General features: G+C 39.9%; 1 protein-coding gene across 1 annotated transcript in view; it reads right to left on the reverse strand.

The window, feature by feature from the left end:
* Positions 1–633: 633 nt before the first annotated feature.
* Positions 634–20,898, reverse strand: part of LOC128652834 (homogentisate 1,2-dioxygenase) — a 112,132-nt gene continuing 91,867 nt past the window's right edge. Inside the window, exons 11-14 of the mRNA XM_053705798.1 lie at positions 20,346–20,450; positions 6,488–6,614; positions 3,323–3,504; positions 634–938 (exon numbers count right to left, since the gene is read on the reverse strand). Coding sequence (XP_053561773.1) covers positions 795–938; positions 3,323–3,504; positions 6,488–6,614; positions 20,346–20,450 — 558 coding nt within the window. The 3' untranslated portion in view covers positions 634–794. The remainder of the gene's footprint in view (positions 939–3,322; positions 3,505–6,487; positions 6,615–20,345; positions 20,451–20,898) is intronic.

Here is a 20,898-nt window from a genome sequence, read left to right on the forward strand (position 1 = left end):
CATGATTCAGATAGAACATACAAATTTTGTTTTGTTCTTTTTATTCTTTGTTGAAGAAGTATCTAGATAGGTAGCGTGCACTGTCTGGAGCCCTACATGACAGGAAACAGTGCTGCCATCTAGTGCTCCTTCTAAAGGATAGCATTCTTGCAAAACAGCTGCAGGCACGTGCACACTCCTTAAAGGGACACTCAATGCATTAGAATTACATAACTAACAAGTACGTAATAAAAAAGACAATGCAATAGCTCTTACTTTTTTTCTGACAATTTTTTCCCCCCATTTTCAGGCATTTTCTAGTATACGTATACCCTGTGAGCTTGTGCACATGCTGAGTAGGATCTTGTTCCTCAGAAAGTGTGAATATAAAAAGACTGTGCACAATTTGATATTGGAAGTAAATTAGAAAGTAACTCATAACTGCTGCTCATAAAATCATAAATGTTTATTTTGACTTGTGTCCCTTTATCTTACCTTCCTGCTTTTCAACAAAGGATAACAAGAAAATGTGATAATAGAAGACAATTGGAAAGTTGTTTAAAATTGAATGTTCTATCTGAATCATGAAAGAAACATTTGTGTTTTATGTCCCTTTAATAAACAGAGGCTGAATGGCACAAGATGAGGAAGGGGTTAATGTAATTTGAGCTTAGCTTTATTAACCCTGTGTTTCCAGAGAACACTTCATTACTTAGATGTACGTGTTGTAGCCCTCTTTGGCAAGCAGGGGGTTAAACTGCACAGCCCAATAGGGTCACGTTGTCTTCTCCCAGCAGGTTTTGTGTCACTGTATTTTATTTGCTGATTGTCTTCTCCGCGGGGTTGAAGTGACTTCTTAGACTCTCCCAGCACTGATAGTAATTCTTATCGAGTCGGTTGCAGGTCTGAAGGCCCCATCTGGTCACTGACATACTCAGCGAAGACTCGAACATGAAGGCCTGGGGAGGAGAGAGAGAGGGACCGGTCTAAGGCAGATGCAACAAGAACTACTAAAGGCACACGTGACCCTAACAGGATTCAGAGCTTCTCTGGAGGGTAGATACCCTGAGGCAACATGATAAACAATTTGATATTTGCAGATGAGAGATTAATCATACACCTCTTCTGCCATTCACAATCTTTATGTTAAACTTTATATCTCTGGCTGAACGTCATACCCCTTTTATTTGCTTTTCTAAATTGGATATTTGTGCACTACAAAGTATTGGTTTATAATATATGAATGTGTAGCTTTTTGTTACAATAATATGATAGTAATGCTATGTGCATCAATATGTAGTTATAGAGTCATTTCTTTCATGAAGCCTGTGTATTTTATTTTTATAAAATTACAATATACATTCATTATTTATTTTGCTGTAAACTACCCCTGAATATTACTTAAAGGGACAGTCTACACCAGAATTTTTATTGTTTTAAAAGATAGATAATCCCTTTATTACCCATTCCCCAGTTTTGCATAACCAACACAGTTATAATAATATACTTTTAACCTCTGTGATTATCTTGTATCTAAGCCTCTGCAAACTGCCCCTTTTTTTCAGTTCTTTTGACAGACTTGCAGTCTAGCCAATCAGTGCCTGCTCCCAGATTACTTCACATGCACGAGCACAGTTTTATCTATATGAAATATGTGAACTAACACCCTCTAGTGGTGAAAAACTGTTAAAATGCAATCTGAAAGAGGTGGGCTTCAAGGTCTAAGAAATTAGCATATGAACCTCCTAGGTTAAGCTTTCAACTAAGAATACCAAGAGAACAAAGCAAAATTGGTGATAAAAGTAAATTGGAAAATTGTTTAAAATGACATGCCCTATCTGAATCATGAACGTTTATCTTGGCCTAGACTGTCCCTTTAAGTCTCCCACAGAGGCTGAAGAACCTCCATCATACTCATCACATAGGGAAAGTTACCTGCAGCATTCTACACAGTGATTGGTTAGTTCAGAGCCCATTTACACCTGTCCCTAATTGTTCATATGAAAGTAGACCAAAACATTTATGCAAAGAAAAATCTAGTGTACAATGTCCCTTAACTGCACTGTACATGTGCTCACCCCCCCCCCCCAAAAAAAAACAAACTCCCACACATACATAAAGCTTCTCATCTGAGACACATGAGATCAATGAGAGTATTCAGAGAATATACAAAACCACAGACTGGGGCATAACCTTTTCTCAAATTACCAGGAAATATGGATAAAGAAATTGTACTGTAAAAAAAGATATGGCGGGGTAGAGCAGAATATGTAAGGTCTGGGGTGGGATATAGATTAGTTACACATTATTAGGGAGTTCTTGGTTGGGGTTAGGGTAGTTCCAGTTTTGATTTTAATAAATATAACAGAAGGACAAAACTTTCATTCTGGGCTGTTCCTAGAAATTCCTGAATGATTGGGAACTATGGAAATCTACACAGAGTTTATTATATCACTAGGGTGTAAAGGTTACAGTAGCATCAGGACCTAATTTGGTGAAATAAGTAGCATGTAGGGAGTTATTAGGTACACCAGTGATTTTTAACCTTTTTTTTTTGCCGTGGCACACTTTTTTACATTAAAAATCCTGTGGCACACCACCATCCCAAAATTTTAAAAAAATCACACATTGTAGCCTAATACAGCATATATATATATATATATATATATACACATACACACAAACACACACATACTGTATGTATTGTGCTGTTATGCCATGCCTCCTACAAACTACCCCTGCACTGGGAGTAAAAAACAAGCAAAGTTTAAAAAATATGTCACACTGTTGTCAGTCTGCCGTGGCACACCTGAGGATCTCTCACGGCACACTAGTGTGCCACGGCACACTGGTTGAAAAACACTGAGGTACACCATAGCACTAATTAATAGTGGAAAAACACAAAATAACTATTTAAGGCTTTCTAGAGATCATATACATTAATATTAAAAAACATTTATAGAATATCTGCATATTCCATATTGCTTTAACATACCAAAATTCCCTAGATACCAGAACCAAAAAAGCTATCAGAAGTAATTGGGGGAAGTTCTAGTAACTATACCTGAAGCTAAATTGGGTTGGAGGCGTGGTCTGGGAGGAGACATAGTCGTGGTCAGTTTCACTTTGGGAACCTTTGATAGAAATACTTCCTTCTCTATCCTTTACACATTTCCTTACTCTGCGTAGACCACTGGGTCTTTATAAAGGGCACTACCCCACAAATTTAAGGCAGCTGGCATCTTTGAGGTTTGATTGTGCAATAGTACAGAATGAGAGTGCACATAACCCCTAGAACTTCACTGATCAGCCCCTATCAGTATCCTTTGTTAGTCCTACTTACCATAGTGCCATCAGCCACCCTCTCTGGTTCCAGCTTGGCATTGATGGCCTTCTCAAAGCAGTCAACATCTGGCCCATGAGGGGTCATCACACTGTGCAGGCTCCCTCCGCCGGGCTGGAATCCCTCCTCTTTAGCTTCATAACGACCCTTTATTAGCCCCATAAATTCGCTCATGCAGTTTCCTGGAAAGCGAGGAGACATGAGGTGACTGTAGCTATACGGCCATATACTGTGCAGTGTGAGGCCTCTACAAGCATTACACACAGTGACAACAGCAGGTGTCACACCCAATGAGAAACACATAAGGAAACAAAACATCTAGGCCCATTTTTGGTGAACAACCTGGGTTATTCTTGCTGATTGGTGGATAAATTCACCCACCAATTAACAAGTGCTGTCCAGGGTCTGAACAAAAAAATTAGCTTAGATGCCTTCTTTTTCAAATAAAGATAGCAAAAGAACGAAGATAAATTGATAATAGGAGTAAATTAGAAAGTTGAATAAAATTGCATGCTCTATCTGAATCACAAAATAAACAAATTAACTCTTTGAGTGCTAAGCACTTTCCCACCTGGGTGCTAAGATTTTTTAATGTTTTTTTTATTTTTTGAACAATTTTTTTAAAACTTTTTTAAAAAAATGTTCAGACCCCCAAGCCTTACACTGCTGGAAAGGTTAGGCGATTGCCTTTCCAATGGTGGGTCTTGGGGGTCTGTAGCTGCTTAGATGCCTGAGATACAGGCTTCTAAGCAGCATGCCCCCTGCTCCTATACTTAACATTGTTAAGTATAAATAAAGTTGCACGGTGACGTTACCACGCAAAATGGGAAGCCCCGGCGATGCCTGTCACTCTACAGGCACGATCACCGGGGTAGGAGGGGGTGGGAGCCCCCAGATCTCCCTCAAGGTGGGAGAGTGCTAGCGACGGCTCTGAGCCGTCATTAGCACCAGAGTGGGAAACTCTGCAACGGCTCAGAGCCGTCACTAGCACTCAAAGGGTTAACAGTTTTATATCTAACGCCATAGTGCTGCGTAAGACATTGGCACTTTATAAATAAATAATTATAATGATAATAAAAAGTAACATGCATTACATAGGTTTGTTATGTTCCTTGCATCAGGTGACAGGTTTTATTACAGGACTTTATATCTGTAAAGAATAATACAACAACATCCTTATGTGCTTATATTTGTTTTCTAAAATTATACTGAATATTAGACACCCACACAGATGAAATAAATAACTTGCTATTTCCTATGGTGAACGTCTTCAGGGCAGCAGAGGAGCAACTGGGCATAAAGTAGTAGCTAGTGCTACACGTCAGCAGCAGTATTATTTTTTAAGGGATATGCAAATCAAAATGTAAAGAGACTTTTAAATTCATTTCTATTATCAAATATTATATTAGTGAGTGGGGGGGGGGGGGGTCAGGGTATATATACCTCTGTGATTACCTTGTATCTAAGCATCTGCTGACTGCCTCCTCATCTCAGATCTTTTGACAGACTTGCATTTCCGGCAATTAGTGCTGTTATCTATATGGCACACATGAACTAATGCCATCTAGCTGTGAAAAACTGTCCAATGCATTCAGATAAGAGGCAGCCTTCAATGGCTTAGAAATTAGCATATGAGCCTACCTGAGCTTTCAACTAAGAAAGCCAAGAGAACAAAGCAAATTTGGTGATAAAAGTAAATTAGAAAGTTGTTTATAATTGCATGCCCTATCTGAATCATGACCGTTTAATTTTGACTTTACTATCCCTTTAAGGGAACTGATTAAGCTGATTTCATGCAGGAGGTTTTCTGATTTACTTGTTACTGAGTTGCTAAGAGTTGGACTATCCCCTTGTGAACAGCCACCAGCGACAGATTATGCTGATAAACCCACTGATTTCTCACTGTTCGCGGGGCATACAAAATCATAGTCATTAATGCATTAGGGATCTTTTCAATGGTCGCTGGATGTTTCACAATGGGCCTCTGAGTCCTTGATACTGTTTATAGTAACCTTTTTATTGTTAGATCAGTTCATGATAATCTGATATATTGATACGTTTTTGTATCTAATCCCTTGTACTCAGACCGTGTAATTTGTTTCTTCATTTTAATTGTTTTTAAAAGGACATAAAACAAGTTGGGATAGAGACAAAATATAATAATATGGGGGGTGTGTCCGAACAGCAATCCTGAGCGGTCGCATTTCCAAGAGCTCTAACTGAATCACTAACAATCCGCTGATTAATAGTGAAAAATCCACAGCAAAGACATCTGTACTGTACAATATTATACCTCTCTCCACTGTGGGAAATATATTTCAACTGCCGACCGAGCTGTATTATTGACATTAGAGCGCCAAAGACCTGGAGCAGTGGCTCATAACAGGTAGCGCTTTCCTCCATGGTTTTCCGAGGTATTTAGCCTAAACTGCGCATAACAGAGAGCTGTACACTTACTACGTCTACGACTTAAAAGCAAAGAGAACCCCTGTGGATAATGGCAATTATTGGTGAACTCAGATTGCAAGACTGCTTCAACCGCCATCTTGAAAAGATCGAGAACCTCTATCTGAGGTACCTGATAATAATAATAATATCTACCTTTGCTTTGGTAGAATGCTGCCCTGCACGGACATTATCTGCTGGAGCATGCCTTGAAGCAAATAAGCAACTGTGAACTCAGTTAAAATACAATGCCTGTCTTTCTGAAGCTAAACACTGATAAGGGGGGGTGAAACAGACTACTCCAGACAGCATGGCTATGTTAGTAATTTTGCTTATTCTTGAAAACTATTTTAAAATACTTGCCAGCAATTTATAATCAAATTTTTTATGCAAATAATATTTCATATTTGTGCCCTCTCTCACCTATGTAATAAAGTGTGTGCCAAGTGGTCATATCTTTTCTCTCCTTAATGATCCTTAAATTCCACACAGTTGTGGCCCTTGAATACTATCTGAATGCTCCTGTGCTAATATGACTTATACAGGTAGTATACTATTAGTATACTATGTATTAGAAATATTCCTGGTGCTTCACAGAAAAGGTGGAATTGTATCTGTTTTGAGAAGAGATATTCACAGAATTACACATATTCATCCTTTTCTGATTATGGAGCTGAAGAACCCCACAAGTGAAACAACGGGAGTTTAAGAGGCACTTACTGTGGTAATAAGGAGGGCGGAACGTATGATCTGCTACCCCCCATCGTGGTGGGAAAATGACAAAGTCAGCTATGGCCACCCCAGGTCGTAGTGACTTAGCAGTCAGAACTGTGAAGATAGAGGGATCCTAAAAATATAGATAACATTAGTGTACTAGACTGTATAGATAAATACATATCCTAAAGTATACTGAAAGCTTGTATAAACATCAGTGGTGCATTAAGTTTCTGTTCTGCTCTAAGCACTGTGCAATCTGGTATACTACTCAATACTGCTATATGGCTATATACTGTATACTGCTACTATATGGCTTCAGACAGTGCAATACTACTATATGGCTACATACTGTATAATACTATTATATGGCTACATGCTGTATTATACTATTATATGGCTACATACTGTATAATACTACTATATGGCTACATACTGTATAATACTACTATATGGCTACATACTGTATAATACAACTATATAGCTATATACTGTATACTGATACTATATAGCTACATACTGTATAGTAACATAAATTATGCTTACCTGATCATTTTCTTTTCTTCTGTGGGAAAGAGTCCACAGCTGCATTAATTACTTATGGGAAATAAGAACCTGACCACCAGGAGGAGGCAAAGACCCACCAGCCAAAGGTTTAAATACTCCTCCCACCTCCCCTATCCCCCAGTCATTCAGCCGAGGAACAAGGAACAGTTGAAGAAGCATCCAGATGAAAGGGTGCCAGAAGATGAAAAACAACAACGCCTCAAAAACGGGCAGGGGGCTGTGGACTCTTTCCCACGGAAGAAAAGAAAATGATCAGGTACGCATAATTTATGTGTTTCTTCCTAATGGGAAAGAGTCCACAGCCGCATTCATTACTTATGGGAAATTTATACCCAAGTCATAGAGGACACAGAATGCCAAAACGGGAGGGTAAGAGGCGGACCACATGAAGGCACCACCCAAAGAATACATTCCCAAAACAAAAAACCCTGTTTCGTCCGAAAACAGGGAAAAGAACCCTTTGAAAAAAACAAAAGGCGGTATCATTAATGCAAATCTACCAACAGGTCATAGAACCTGAATGGACACCACGAATAGATGCAACCAAGATCATGGACCCCAAGGACACTATCTCTCAAGGTAGCAGCCCAGCCCCTCAACCAACAAGGGGTTCCGATGAACCATTCCCGAAGGGAACATCAGCCTAATATAAAGGAGGAAACCCCAGGTCATCAAGAAGACAACCCAACTCCATTGGACAGACATACTCTGACCCATGTCCCAATAACAGGAACCGCAGCAGAATACAAGAGAAAACCCGAAGAGAACCAACAGATCTCAAGGACCAGAAAGCATCCAAACAGCTAAACAGCAGGGACTAATGGCACTCCTATGAAAACTCAGTCACCAAGGGAAAAAACCTTACCAGTTAACAGGAGAAAACAAAACCCAGTCCCGCACCCCAGACTACAGGAGACTGGGGGTGCCGTACTAGCAAGGATCAATTCCAGAAATGGAAAAAGAAAAAAAAAATCAATGAAAGGATGCCGGACAGAAAGGAGAAGCTAGTGGTGCAAGCAAAAAGCGGATCCCTCTCTTGAAAGAAATACCCCACCTTGCTCCTGTATAACCAAGATAGCACAACCACTACAGGCCACAGATCCTACGCCAAAGCATCGATGTTCCCACAGCCTAAAAATTTAGCTAGGGTTAGTGCAGTGATGCAAAAACAACCCTTCCAAGTGACAGGTAGCTAGACAAGCCAACAGGCCACAATGTCCAGCAAACCGGCACACACCTCTATTCAATAAAAGAGGGAGGAATAAACAGTCACTTAAGAAAAAATACGACTAGCACCCTGAGATAAACCACCTAGAAATGGGTGATAAGAATCCCAACTGCAAGCCCGTCTCCAAAAAAACACAGACCACCTGGACTCAATACTCTACAGACAAAAAGGCCCCCGATGGAAGACATGAAATAAGAAATACTTGTCCCCAAACCCTCTGTAATCATCCAAAGGGCACCCCCTGCCGTAGGGGAACAATAAAACAACTAACTGCGTGAAACCTCTGAGAGTCAATCTCTCAAGCCCCCTAAGCCAGTCCGTCAGGCGACCAAACACAGAAGCAGGGAAAAAGACCAACACGCTATCAATGACCCTACAGGTCAAAAGCAAGACCGGGTAGTTAAATGGAAACCTCCAAACTCCCCATAAGCACATCCTAATTTCAACCCTAAGTTCCAAGGAAAAACCCAGGGACAAAAGGATAGGAGGAACCAGACCGCCGGAGCCCTAGATCCACATCCACTGATTCCCACTGAACTCTATTAGGGAGGACCCAAGATAAAACTCCCCGAGTCTGGTCCGACCGACAATCTCCTCAGAGGAGACTCTGCGATGAAAACCGCAACACTAAATCCAACGGACACTAGAATCCTAGGACAGAGATCAACCTGGTCCGAAACCCTAAAAGGGGAGACATAATGACCTATGAACCCTAGTGGCAGCACCTGAAAAAAAGGTGAACCTCTAAATCCGAGCATAAAAGCTCCTAGAGGCGAAGATAGTGAAACCAACCACCTCTGAATGTCCCTATTGAAACAACTACCACTTTGGAAGGATAGCAGACGCCGTGATACCTCAGATCAGAAGGCAGGCGCTTTACGCCTGGGTTTAATCCCACAACCTTTTACTGCAGGAGCGATGGAGCTAACCACTACGTCACATATCCTTCAAGATTGTGCCATACTCCTAAAGAGTCCACAGATCGTCCAAACTAGACAATGACCATGAGTCAAAAGCATCTCGAAAATGTCATAACCGCACAAAGTAGCAAGGACCGCACCCCTCCACTGGGGCTGCAAAGGAACACAGTGAGACACCACCGGCCCTATGTCTGAAGCAGAACTTCCACGGGCCAGCCCAAGCGCTTCTGACCTCCAGACCCTCAGGTCTAAATGAAGTATTAGTGTAGTTTTTTTTAGTTTTTTTTGTATGAAAAAAATGAACAAGTGAACCGGCAAGTCCCGCCGGACCAGCTAGGCATAACGTGCGTCACTAACAAGCAACAAGGCACACAAACAACTCCGGACAAAATCTGGAACCATTTCAATAAAAGAAAGTAAGTTGAGGAATCCCAGAATTCCCATAGGGAAGAAAAATACAGAAGTAAATAATCCTGACCAGATAAAAGAACAAACAAGGGCACCCGCCCAGAAGGAACCATGTATCTGTAGTACCTGACAGACAGAGACCGTAACCTTCAGAAAAACTACTGGGAAAAATTGCATTAGACTGACCGTGGAAAAACGTACCCCATTAGACTACCACACAGAACCCTGAGAAGATCCCTGCTGAAACAGTAAAGGATCCCCCAATAAATCAAACAGATGTCGCAGTAGGAGGCGCAGCCGCACAATCCTGTAGCGAAAAGAACAACAAGGGGGCACAATCACCCCTGGGGGAAACACAATGATGCCATTCATGGTCTGAACCCCCGGGATAGGCAGGTAAGCACATAACTGCAATGAAACTTCAGGGTCCTGCAAGCGAATCAAAGTCATTAAAATATTAAAACGAAAATGTCCCGCCATCTCTGGGGTAAAAAAATCCACCCTGCGCGGAGGAGACATTAACATCGGGGTCACCCGCAAAGGTAAAAAGAGTGTGCGATTGGGAAGGCACTTCCTGAGGAACAGAGCCCCCAGGAGCCGATGGCTCAGAAGGTCCAGGGGGTCCCCCCAGCCCGAGGGACCCGGCAAACAATGCAGGCAAGAGAAACAAGATTGGCAGACTTGCGATAACAGGACCAAATTACAGTCGTCATCCGAGGACGATTCAGAATCAGATATGAAAATAGTCTCTGCATTAGAATCCTCCATGGACTTAAGATAAGAACGCAATTTGGGAAAAAAACAAAAAACTGGCACCTGACACCTACAATGGCTGGGGCACTCACCACCTCCTATGACCAGGCCTCAGCGGAGCAGACTCTTTCCTCCGTAGCCACTCGGTCAGGAATGCCTCAGAGCCCAAATTCCCGCACACAAGCAGGATGATCACATAAGAAACATGATAAACAAACCCCATCCCGTTCACTAATCCCCCTGAAAAGAGAGATAATCCCTTGATTCCTGGATCGAAGCAGAAGGAGCCTCAATGAGGCCCATACTGAACTGTCATAACAAATTACATTACAGCAACGAAATAAAATGAAAAGATCTTACCGGAATACACGCCGTGGAACAGGAACACAGCCCTTCAAGTGTGACGAATAGTAACATTGCCTCCGTCATGAATACGAGTCGGGAGGTGGGAGGAGTATTTAAGCCTTTGGCTGGTGGGTCTTTGCCTCCTCCTGGTGGCCAGGTTCTTATTTCCCATAAGGAAGAAAACTACTATATACTATCATATTAGTAATAACGGAGCCTCTAGATGTGGAGCCTGTTTTGTATGTGTGGCAGGTGATCCGAGATATAATACGTTGCCTCCTCAGCATATTTCTTGTGCAACACACAGACTGCTTTAACCAAGTTGATGTAGGACATTGCTAATACGTATGTTTGCCACGATTCTGCTAGGCTACTAACCTAGCTTGCTGTTGCTAATCTCAGGATGCTTTACTGCTTGAATGCCTACCTACTGAGACGATTGCTTTGATTCGTACGGATACATGTACTGTGTCTTGCCTACTATTAAATAAGTTTGGAACTGCTAAAGCATAAGAGATGAACTCTTCTACTAATATATGCTATTCAAATAGTAATGTCACTACCATCACATGCATAGATCCCCACGTTAAACCTGGCCAGACAAGACCTATTGTATATAGGGTTTGGTTCAGCAGGGTGTTGCATGTGTAATCTCCCATCAGAGCTGCTTCTACTTGTATTTTATATTTTTATGTTTGGTACTGTACTGTGTTGCACTTTGTTAGGTGATAAGATATGTGTATAATCGCTATGACGACAGGATGTATCCTTCAGTTTATTCAATAATATTTAATAATGCAACTTAATACATTTGATTGATATTTGAAAAGAGTGCTGAATTCCCTTTCTTTTACACTAAGACTCTCATATATATAGTGTCTATCTTTCGCACGTTTAAGAAATATAGTAACTTTGGGTCTGCACCAGTATACTAAAAAGTACTTTCTAAAAGCGTATTAAGGTACATATTTAATGTGTTGAGCTTGCTTACTATTAATAATAATATATGGCTACATACTGTATACTGATACTATATGGCTACATACTGTATAATACTACTATATGGCTACATACTGTATAATACTACTATATGACTACATACTGTATAATAATACTATATGGTTACATACTGTATACTGATACTATATGGATACATACTGTATAATACTACTATATGGTTACATTTTGTATACTGATATTATATGACTACATACTGTATAATACTACTATATGGTTACATACTGTATACTGATACTATATGGTTACATACTGTATAATACTACTATATGGCTACATGCTGTATACTACTACTATATGGCTACATACTGTATAATACTACTATATGGTTACATTCTGTATACTGATACTATATGGTTACATACTGTATAATACTACTATATGGCAACATGCTGTATACTACTACTATATGGCTACATACTGTATAATACTACTATATGGCTACATACTGTATAATACTATTATATGGCTACATACTGTATAATACTATTATATGGCTACATTCTGAATAATACTACTATATGGCTACATACTGTATAATACTACTATATAGCTATATACTGTATACTGCTACTATATGGCTACAGACAGTATACTGATACTATATAGCTACATACTGTATAATAACATAAATTATGCTTACCTGATCATTTTCTTTTCTTCTGTGGGAAAGAGTCCACAGCTGCATTAATTACTTATGGGAAATAAGAACCTGGCCACCAGGAGGAGGCAAAGACCCACCAGCCAAAGGTTTAAATACTCCTCCCACCTCCCCTATCCCCCAGTCATTCAGCCGAGGAACAAGGAACAGTTTAAGAAGCATCCAGATGAAAGGGTGCCAGAAGATGAAAAACAACAACGCCTCAAAAACGGGCAGGGGGCTTTGGACTCTTTCCCACGGAAGAAAAGAAAATGATCAGGTACGCATAATTTATGTGTTTCTTCCTAATGGGAAAGAGTCCACAGCCGCATTCATTACTTATGGGAAATTTATACCCAAGTCATAGAGGACACAGAATGCCAAAACGGGAGGGTAAGAGGCGGACCACATGAAGGCACCACCCAAAGAATACATTCCCAAAACAAAAAACCCTGTTTCGTCCGAAAACAGGGAAAAGAACCCTTTGAAAAAAACAAAAGGCTGTATCATTAATGCAAATCTACCAACAGGTCATAGAACCCGAATGGACACCACGAATAGATGCAACCGAGATCACGGACCCCAAGGACACTATCTCTCAAGGTAGCAGCCCAGCCCCAGCCCCTCAACCAACAAGGGGTTCCGATGAACCATTCCCGAAGGGAACACCAGCCTAATATAAAGGAGGAAACCCCAGGTCATCAAGAAGACAACCCAACTCCATTGGACAGACATACTCTGACCCATGTCCCAATAACAGGAACCGCAGCAGAATACAAGAGAAAACCTGAAGAGAACCAACAGATCTGAAGGACCAGAAAGCATCCAAACAGCTAAACAGCAGGGACTAATGGCACTCCTATGAAAACACAGTCACCAAGGGAAAAAACCTTACCAGTTAACAGGAGAAAACAAAACCCAGTCCTGCACCCCAGACTACAGGAGACTGGGGGTGCCGTACTAGCAAGGATCAATTCCAGAAATGGAAAAAGAAAAAAAAAATCAATGAAAGGATGCCGGACAGAAAGGAGAAGCTAGTGGTGCAAGCAAAAAGCGGACCCCTCTCTTGAAAGAAATACCCCACCTTGCTCCTGTATAACCAAGACAGCACAACCACTACAGGCCACAGATCCTACGCCAAAGCATCGATGTTCACACAGCCTAAAAATTAAGCTAGGGTTAGTGCAGTGATGCAAAAACAACCCTTAGCTAGACAGGTAGCTAGACAAGCCAACAGGCCACAATGTCCAGCAAACCAGCACACACCTCTATTCAATAAAAGAGGGAGGAATAAGCAGTCACTTAAGAAAAAATATGACTAGCACCCTGAGATAAAACACCTAGAAATGGGTGATAAGAATCCCAACTGCAAGTCCGTCTCCAAAAAAACACAGACCACCTGGACTCAATACTCTACAGACAAAAAGGCCCCCGATGGAAGACACGAAATAAGAAATACTTGTCCCCAAACCCTCTGTAATCATCTGAGGATGATTACCCAGACACCGAGCACCCAAAGGGCACCCCCTGCCAAAGAGCTCTGGCAAAAGCCATAGGGGAACAACAAAACAACTAACTGCGTGAAACCTCTGAGAGTCAATCTCTCGAGCCCCCTAAGCCAGTCCGTCAGGCGACCAAACACAGAAGCAGGGAAAAAGACCAACACGCTATCAATGACCCTACAGGTCGAAAGCGAGACCGGGTAGTTAACTGGAAACCTCCAAACTCCCCATAAGTGAGAGATAAAGGAGCACATCCTAATTTCAACCCTAAGTTCCAAGGAAAAACCCAGGGACAAAAGGATAGGAGGAAACAGACCGCTGGAGCCCTAGATCCACATCCAGATTCCCACTGAACTCTATTAGGGAGGACCCAACATAAAACTCCCCGAGTCTAGTCCGACCGACAATCTCCTCAGAGGAGACTCTGCGATGAAAACCACAACACTAAATCCAACGGACACTAGAATCCTAGGACAGAGGTCAACCTGGTCTGAAACCCTAAAAGGGGAGACATAATGACCTATGAACCCTAGTGGCAGCACTTGAAAAAAAGGTGAACCACTAAATCCGAGCATAAAAGCTCCCAGAGGCGAAGATAGTGAAACCAACCACCTCTGAACGTCCCTATTGAAACAACTACCACTTTGGAAGGATAGCAGACGCCGGGATACCTCAGATCAGAAGGCAGGCGCTTTACGCCTGGGTTCAATCCCACAACCTTTTACTGCAGGAGCGATGGAGCTAACCACTACGTCACATATCCTTCAAGATTGTGCCATACTCCTAAAGAGTCCACGGATCGTCCAAACTAGACGATGACCACGAGTCAAAAGCATCTAGAAAATGTCATAACCGCACAAAGTAGCAAGGACCGCACCCCTCCACTGGGGCTGCAAAGGAACACAGTGAGACACCACCGGTCCTATGTCTGAAGCAGAACTGCCACGGGCCAGCCCAAGCGCTTCCGACCTCCAGACCCTCAGGTCTAAATGAAGTATTAGTGTAGTTTTTTAAAAAAAAATTTGTATGAAAAAAATGAACAAGTGAACCGGCAAGTCCCATCGGACCAGCTAGGCATAACGTGCGTCACTAACAAGCAACAAGATACACAAACAACTCCGGACAAAATCTGGGAACCATTTCAATAAAAGAAAGTAAGTTGAGGAATCCCAGAATTCCCATAGGGAAGAAAAAAACAGAAGTAAATAATCCTGACCAGATAAAAGAACAAACAAGGGCACCTGCCCAGAAGGAACCATGTCTCTGTAGTACCTGACAGACAGAGACCATAACCTTCAGAAAAACTACTGGGAAAAATTGCATTAGACTGACCGTGGAAAAACGTACCCCATTAGACTACCACACAGAACCCTGAGAAGATCCCTGCTGAAACAGTAAAGGATCCCCCAATAAATCAAACAGATGTCGCAGTAGGAGGCACAGCCGCACAATCCTGTAGCGAAAAGAACAAAGGGGCACAATCACCCCTGGGGGAAACACAATGATGCCATTCACGGTCTGAACCCCTGGGATAGGCAGGTAAGCACATAACTGCAATGAAACTTCAGGGTCCTGCAGGCGAATCAAAGTAATTAAAATATTAAAACAAAAATGTCCCACCATCTCTGGGGTAAAAAATCCACCCTGCGCGGAGGAGACATTAACATCGGGGTCACCCGCAAAGGTAAAAAGAGTGTGCGATTGGGAAGGCACTTCCTGAGGAACAGAGCCCCCCAGGAGCCGATGGCTCAGAAGGTCCAGGGTCCCCCCAGCCCGAGAAACCCGGCAAACCATGCAGGCAAGAGAAACAAGATTGGCAGACTTGCGATAACAGGACCAAATTACAGTCGTCATCCGAGGACGATTCAGAATCAGATATGAAAATAGTCTCTGCATTAGAATCCTCCATGGCTAAGACTTAAGATAAGAACGCAATTTGGGAAAAAAACAAAAAACTGGCACCTGACACCTACAATGGCTGGGGCACTCACCACCTCCTATGACCAGGCCTCAGCGGAGCAGACTCTTTCCTCCGTAGCCACTCGGTCAGGAATGCCTCAGAGCCCAAATTCCCGCACACAAGCAGGATGATCACATAAGAAACATGATAAACAAACCCCATCTCGTTCACTAATCCCCCTGAAAAGAGAGATAATCCCTTGATTCCTAGATCGAAGCAGAAGGAGCCTCAATGAGGCCCATACTGAACTGTCATAACAAATTACATTACAGCAACGTAATAAAAGGAAAAGATCTTAACGGAATACACGCCGTGGAACAGGAACACGGCCCTTCAAGTGTGACGAATAGTAGCATCGCCTCCATCATGAATACGAGTCGGGAGGTGGGAGGAGTATTTAAGCCTTTGGCTGGTGGGTCTTTGCCTCCTCCTGGTGGCCAGGTTCTTATTTCCCATAAGGAAGAAAACTACTATATACTATCATATTAGTAATAACGGAGCCTTTAGATGTGGAGCCTGTTTTGTATGTGTGGCAGGTGATCCGAGCTATAATACGTTCTCCTCAGCATATTTCTTGTGCAACACACAGACTGCTTTAACCACGTTGATGTAGGACATTGCTAATGCGTATGTTTGCCACGATTCTGCTAGGCTACTAACCTAGCTTGCTGTTGCTAATCTCAGGATGCTTTACTGCTTGAATGCCTACCTACTGAGACGATTGCTTTGATTCGTACGGATACATGTACTGTGTCTTGCCTACTATTAAATAAGTTTGGAACTGCTAAAGCATAAGAGATGAACTCTTCTACTAATATATGCTATTCAAATAGTAATGTCACTACCATCATTGTGAATATCATACAGGCATAGATCCCCACGTTAAACCTGGCCAGACAAGACCTATTGTATATAGGGTTTGGTTCAGCAGGGTGTTGCATGTGTAATCTCCCATCAGAGCTGCTTCTACTTGTATTTTATATTTTTACGTTTGGTACTGTACTGTGTTGCACTTTGTTAGGTGATAAGATATGTGTATAATCGCTATGACGACAGGATGTATCCTTCAGTTTATTCAATAATATTTAATAATGCAACTTAATACATTTGATTGATATTTGAAAAGAGTGCTGAATTCCCTATCTTTTACACTAAGACTCTCATATATATAGTGTCTATCTTTCGCACGTTTAAGAAATATAGTAACTTTGGGTCTGCACCAGTATACTAAAAAGTACTTTCCAAAAGCGTATTAAGGTACATATTTAATGTGTTGAGCTTGCTTACTATTAATAATAATATATGGCTACATACTGTATACTGATACTATATGGCTACATACTGTATAATACTACTATATGGCTACATACTGTATAATACTACTATATGGCTACATACTGTATAATAATACTATATGGTTACATACTGTATACTGATACTATATGGCTACATACTGTATAATACTATTATATGGCTACATACTGTATAATACTACTATATGGCTACATACTGTATAATACTACTATATGACTACATACTGTATAATAATAATATATGGCTACATACTGTATACTGATACTATATGGCTACATACTGTATAATACTACTATATGGTTACATACTGTATAATACTACTATATGACTACATACTGTATAATAATACTATATGGTTACATACTGTATACTGATACTATATGGATACATACTGTATAATACTACTATATGGTTACATTTTGTATACTGATACTATATGACTACATACTGTATAATACTACTATATGGTTACATACTGTATACTGATACTATATGGTTACATACTGTATAATACTACTATATGGCTACATGCTGTATACTACTACTATATGGCTACATACTGTATAATACTACTATATGGTTACATTCTGTATACTGATACTATATGGTTACATACTGTATAATACTACTATATGGCAACATGCTGTATACTACTACTATATGGTTACATGCTGTATACTACTACTATATGGTTACATGCTGTATACTACTACTATATGGTTACATACTGTATAATACTACTATATGGCTACATGCTGTATACTACTACTATATGGTTACATACTGTATAATACTACTATATGGCTACATACTGTATACTACTACTATATGGTTACATACTGTATACTACTACATTATGGCTACATGCTGTATACTACTACTATATGGCTACATACTGTATACTAATACTATATGGCTACATGCTGTATACTACTACTATATGGCTACATGCTGTATACTACTACTATATGGTTACATACTGTATACTACTACTATATGGTTACATACTGTATAATACTACTATATGGTTACATTCTGTATACTGATACTATATGGCTACATACTGTATACTTATACTATATGGATACATACTGTATACTTATACTATATGGATACATACTGTATAATACTACTATATGGCTACATACTGTATAATATTACTATATGGCTACATACTGTATACTGATACTATATGGCTACATACTGTATGTATAATACTACTATATGGCTACATACTGTATACTGATACTATATGGTTACAAACTGTATAATACTACTATATGGTTGCATACTGTATAATACTACTATATGGCTACATACTGTATACTACTACTATATGGTTACATACTGTATAATACTACTATATGGCTACATGCTGTATAATACTACTATATGGCTACATGCTGTATACTACTACTATATGGTTACATACTGTATAATACTATATGGCTACATACTGTATACTGATACTATATGGATACATACTGTATAATACTACTATATGGCTACACATTGTATAATACTACTATATGGCTACATACTGTATAGTACTATTATATAGTTACATACTGTATACTGATACTATATGGTTACATACTGTATAATACTACTATATGGTTACATACTGTATACTGGTACTATATGGTTACATACTGTATAATACTACTATATGGCAACATACTATATAATACTACTATATGGCTACATACTGTATAATACTACTATATAGCTACATACTGTATACTGATACTATATGATTACATACTGTATACTGATACTATATGGCTACATACTGTATAATACTAATATATGGCTACATACTGTATAATACTACTATATGGTTACATATTGTATAATAGTACTATATGGCTACATACTGTATACTAATAAAATATGACTACATACTGTATAATACTACTATATGGCTACATACTGTATAATACTACTATATGGTTACATATTGTATAATAGTGCTATATGGCTACATACTGTATACTGATAAAATATGACTACATACTGTATAATACTACTATATGGTTACATAAAGTATAATACTACTATATGGCTACATACTGTATACTGATACTATATGGCTACATACTGTATACTGATAAAATATGACTACATACTGTATAATACTACTATATGGTTACATACTGTATAATACTACTATATGGCTACACATTGTATAATACTACTATATGGCTACATACTGTATAGTACTATTATATAGTTACATACTGTATACTGATACTATATGGTTACATACTGTATAATACTACTATATAGTTACATACTGTATACTGGTACTATATGGTTACATACTGTATAATACTACTATATGGCTATATACTGTATACTGCTACTATATGGTTACATACTGTATACTGCTACTATATGGTCACATGCTGTATAATACTACTATATGGTTACATACTGTATACTGCTACTTTATGGCTACATACTGTATACTGATACTATATAGCTACATACTGTAGAATACTACTATATTGTTACATACTGTATACTGCTACTATATGGTTACATACTGTATACTACTACTATATGGCTACATACTGTATACTGATACTAAGGGGCCTAATTACTAACGTGCGAGCAGACATGATCCAATATTGCGGATCATGTCCGCCGCACATCGATGAATGCCGACAGCATACGCTGTCGGCATTTATCATTGCACCAGCAGTTCTTGTGAACTGCTGGTGCAATACCGCCCCCTGCAGATTGGCGGCCAATCGGTCACTAGCAGGGGGTGTCAATCAACCCGATCGTATTGGATAGGGTTGATTTCACGCGATGTCTGTCCGCCTACTCAGAGCAGGCGGACAGGTTTTGGAGCAGCGGCCTTTAGACAGCTGCTTCATAACAGGTGTTTCTGGCGCTCGCCAGAAACACGGGCCTTCAAGCTCCGTTCGGAGCTTGATAAATGGGCCCCTATATGGCTACATACTGTATAATATTATTATATGGTTACATACTGTATAATACTACTATATGTCTAAATACTGTATACTGATACTATATGGCTACAGACAGTGTATAATACTACTATATGGTTACATACTGTATAATATTACTATATGGTTACATACAGTATACTGCTACTATAAGGCTATACATTGTATACTGATACTATATTACTACATACTGTATACTGATATTATATGGCTACAAAATAAATTCACCTACCGCATGGTCAAAAGCAACACAGTTGATAACCATGAAATTGTCCAGGTTGTACTTGTAGGGAACGTAATTTCCGTGCCAGGCAACCACATTAAATGGAGAGAAATCCTGCAAGGAACAGAAACAGGTTTGTGCTGAAAAACTGGCAGATATATATTTGTTACACTGGCAAATTAATTTCTATCTAATTAAAATGATTTACTTTTTCTGTCTAACTTAGTACACACAGATCCAAATTGTTACAAATTATCAGTCTAGCTTAAATTACAGACAATATATAGTATATACAAAATCAGTGTGTATTGCTGGTGTATTTGTGTTGATAGAACATAGGATGTGTGAGTGAGTGTGTGTGTATGTGAGTGTTTGTATGTGTGTGTATATATATATATACAGGGAGTGCAGAATTATTAGGCAAATGAGTATTTTGACCACATCATCCTCTTTATGCATGTTGTCTTACTCCAAGCTGTATAGGCTCGAAAGCCTACTACCAATTAAGCATATTAGGTGATGTGCATCTCTGTAATGAGAAGGGGTGTGGTCTAATGACATC

This window comes from Bombina bombina, chromosome 3 (assembly GCF_027579735.1).
Source record: "Bombina bombina isolate aBomBom1 chromosome 3, aBomBom1.pri, whole genome shotgun sequence".
In the NCBI taxonomy this organism is placed as follows: domain Eukaryota; kingdom Metazoa; phylum Chordata; class Amphibia; order Anura; family Bombinatoridae; genus Bombina; species Bombina bombina.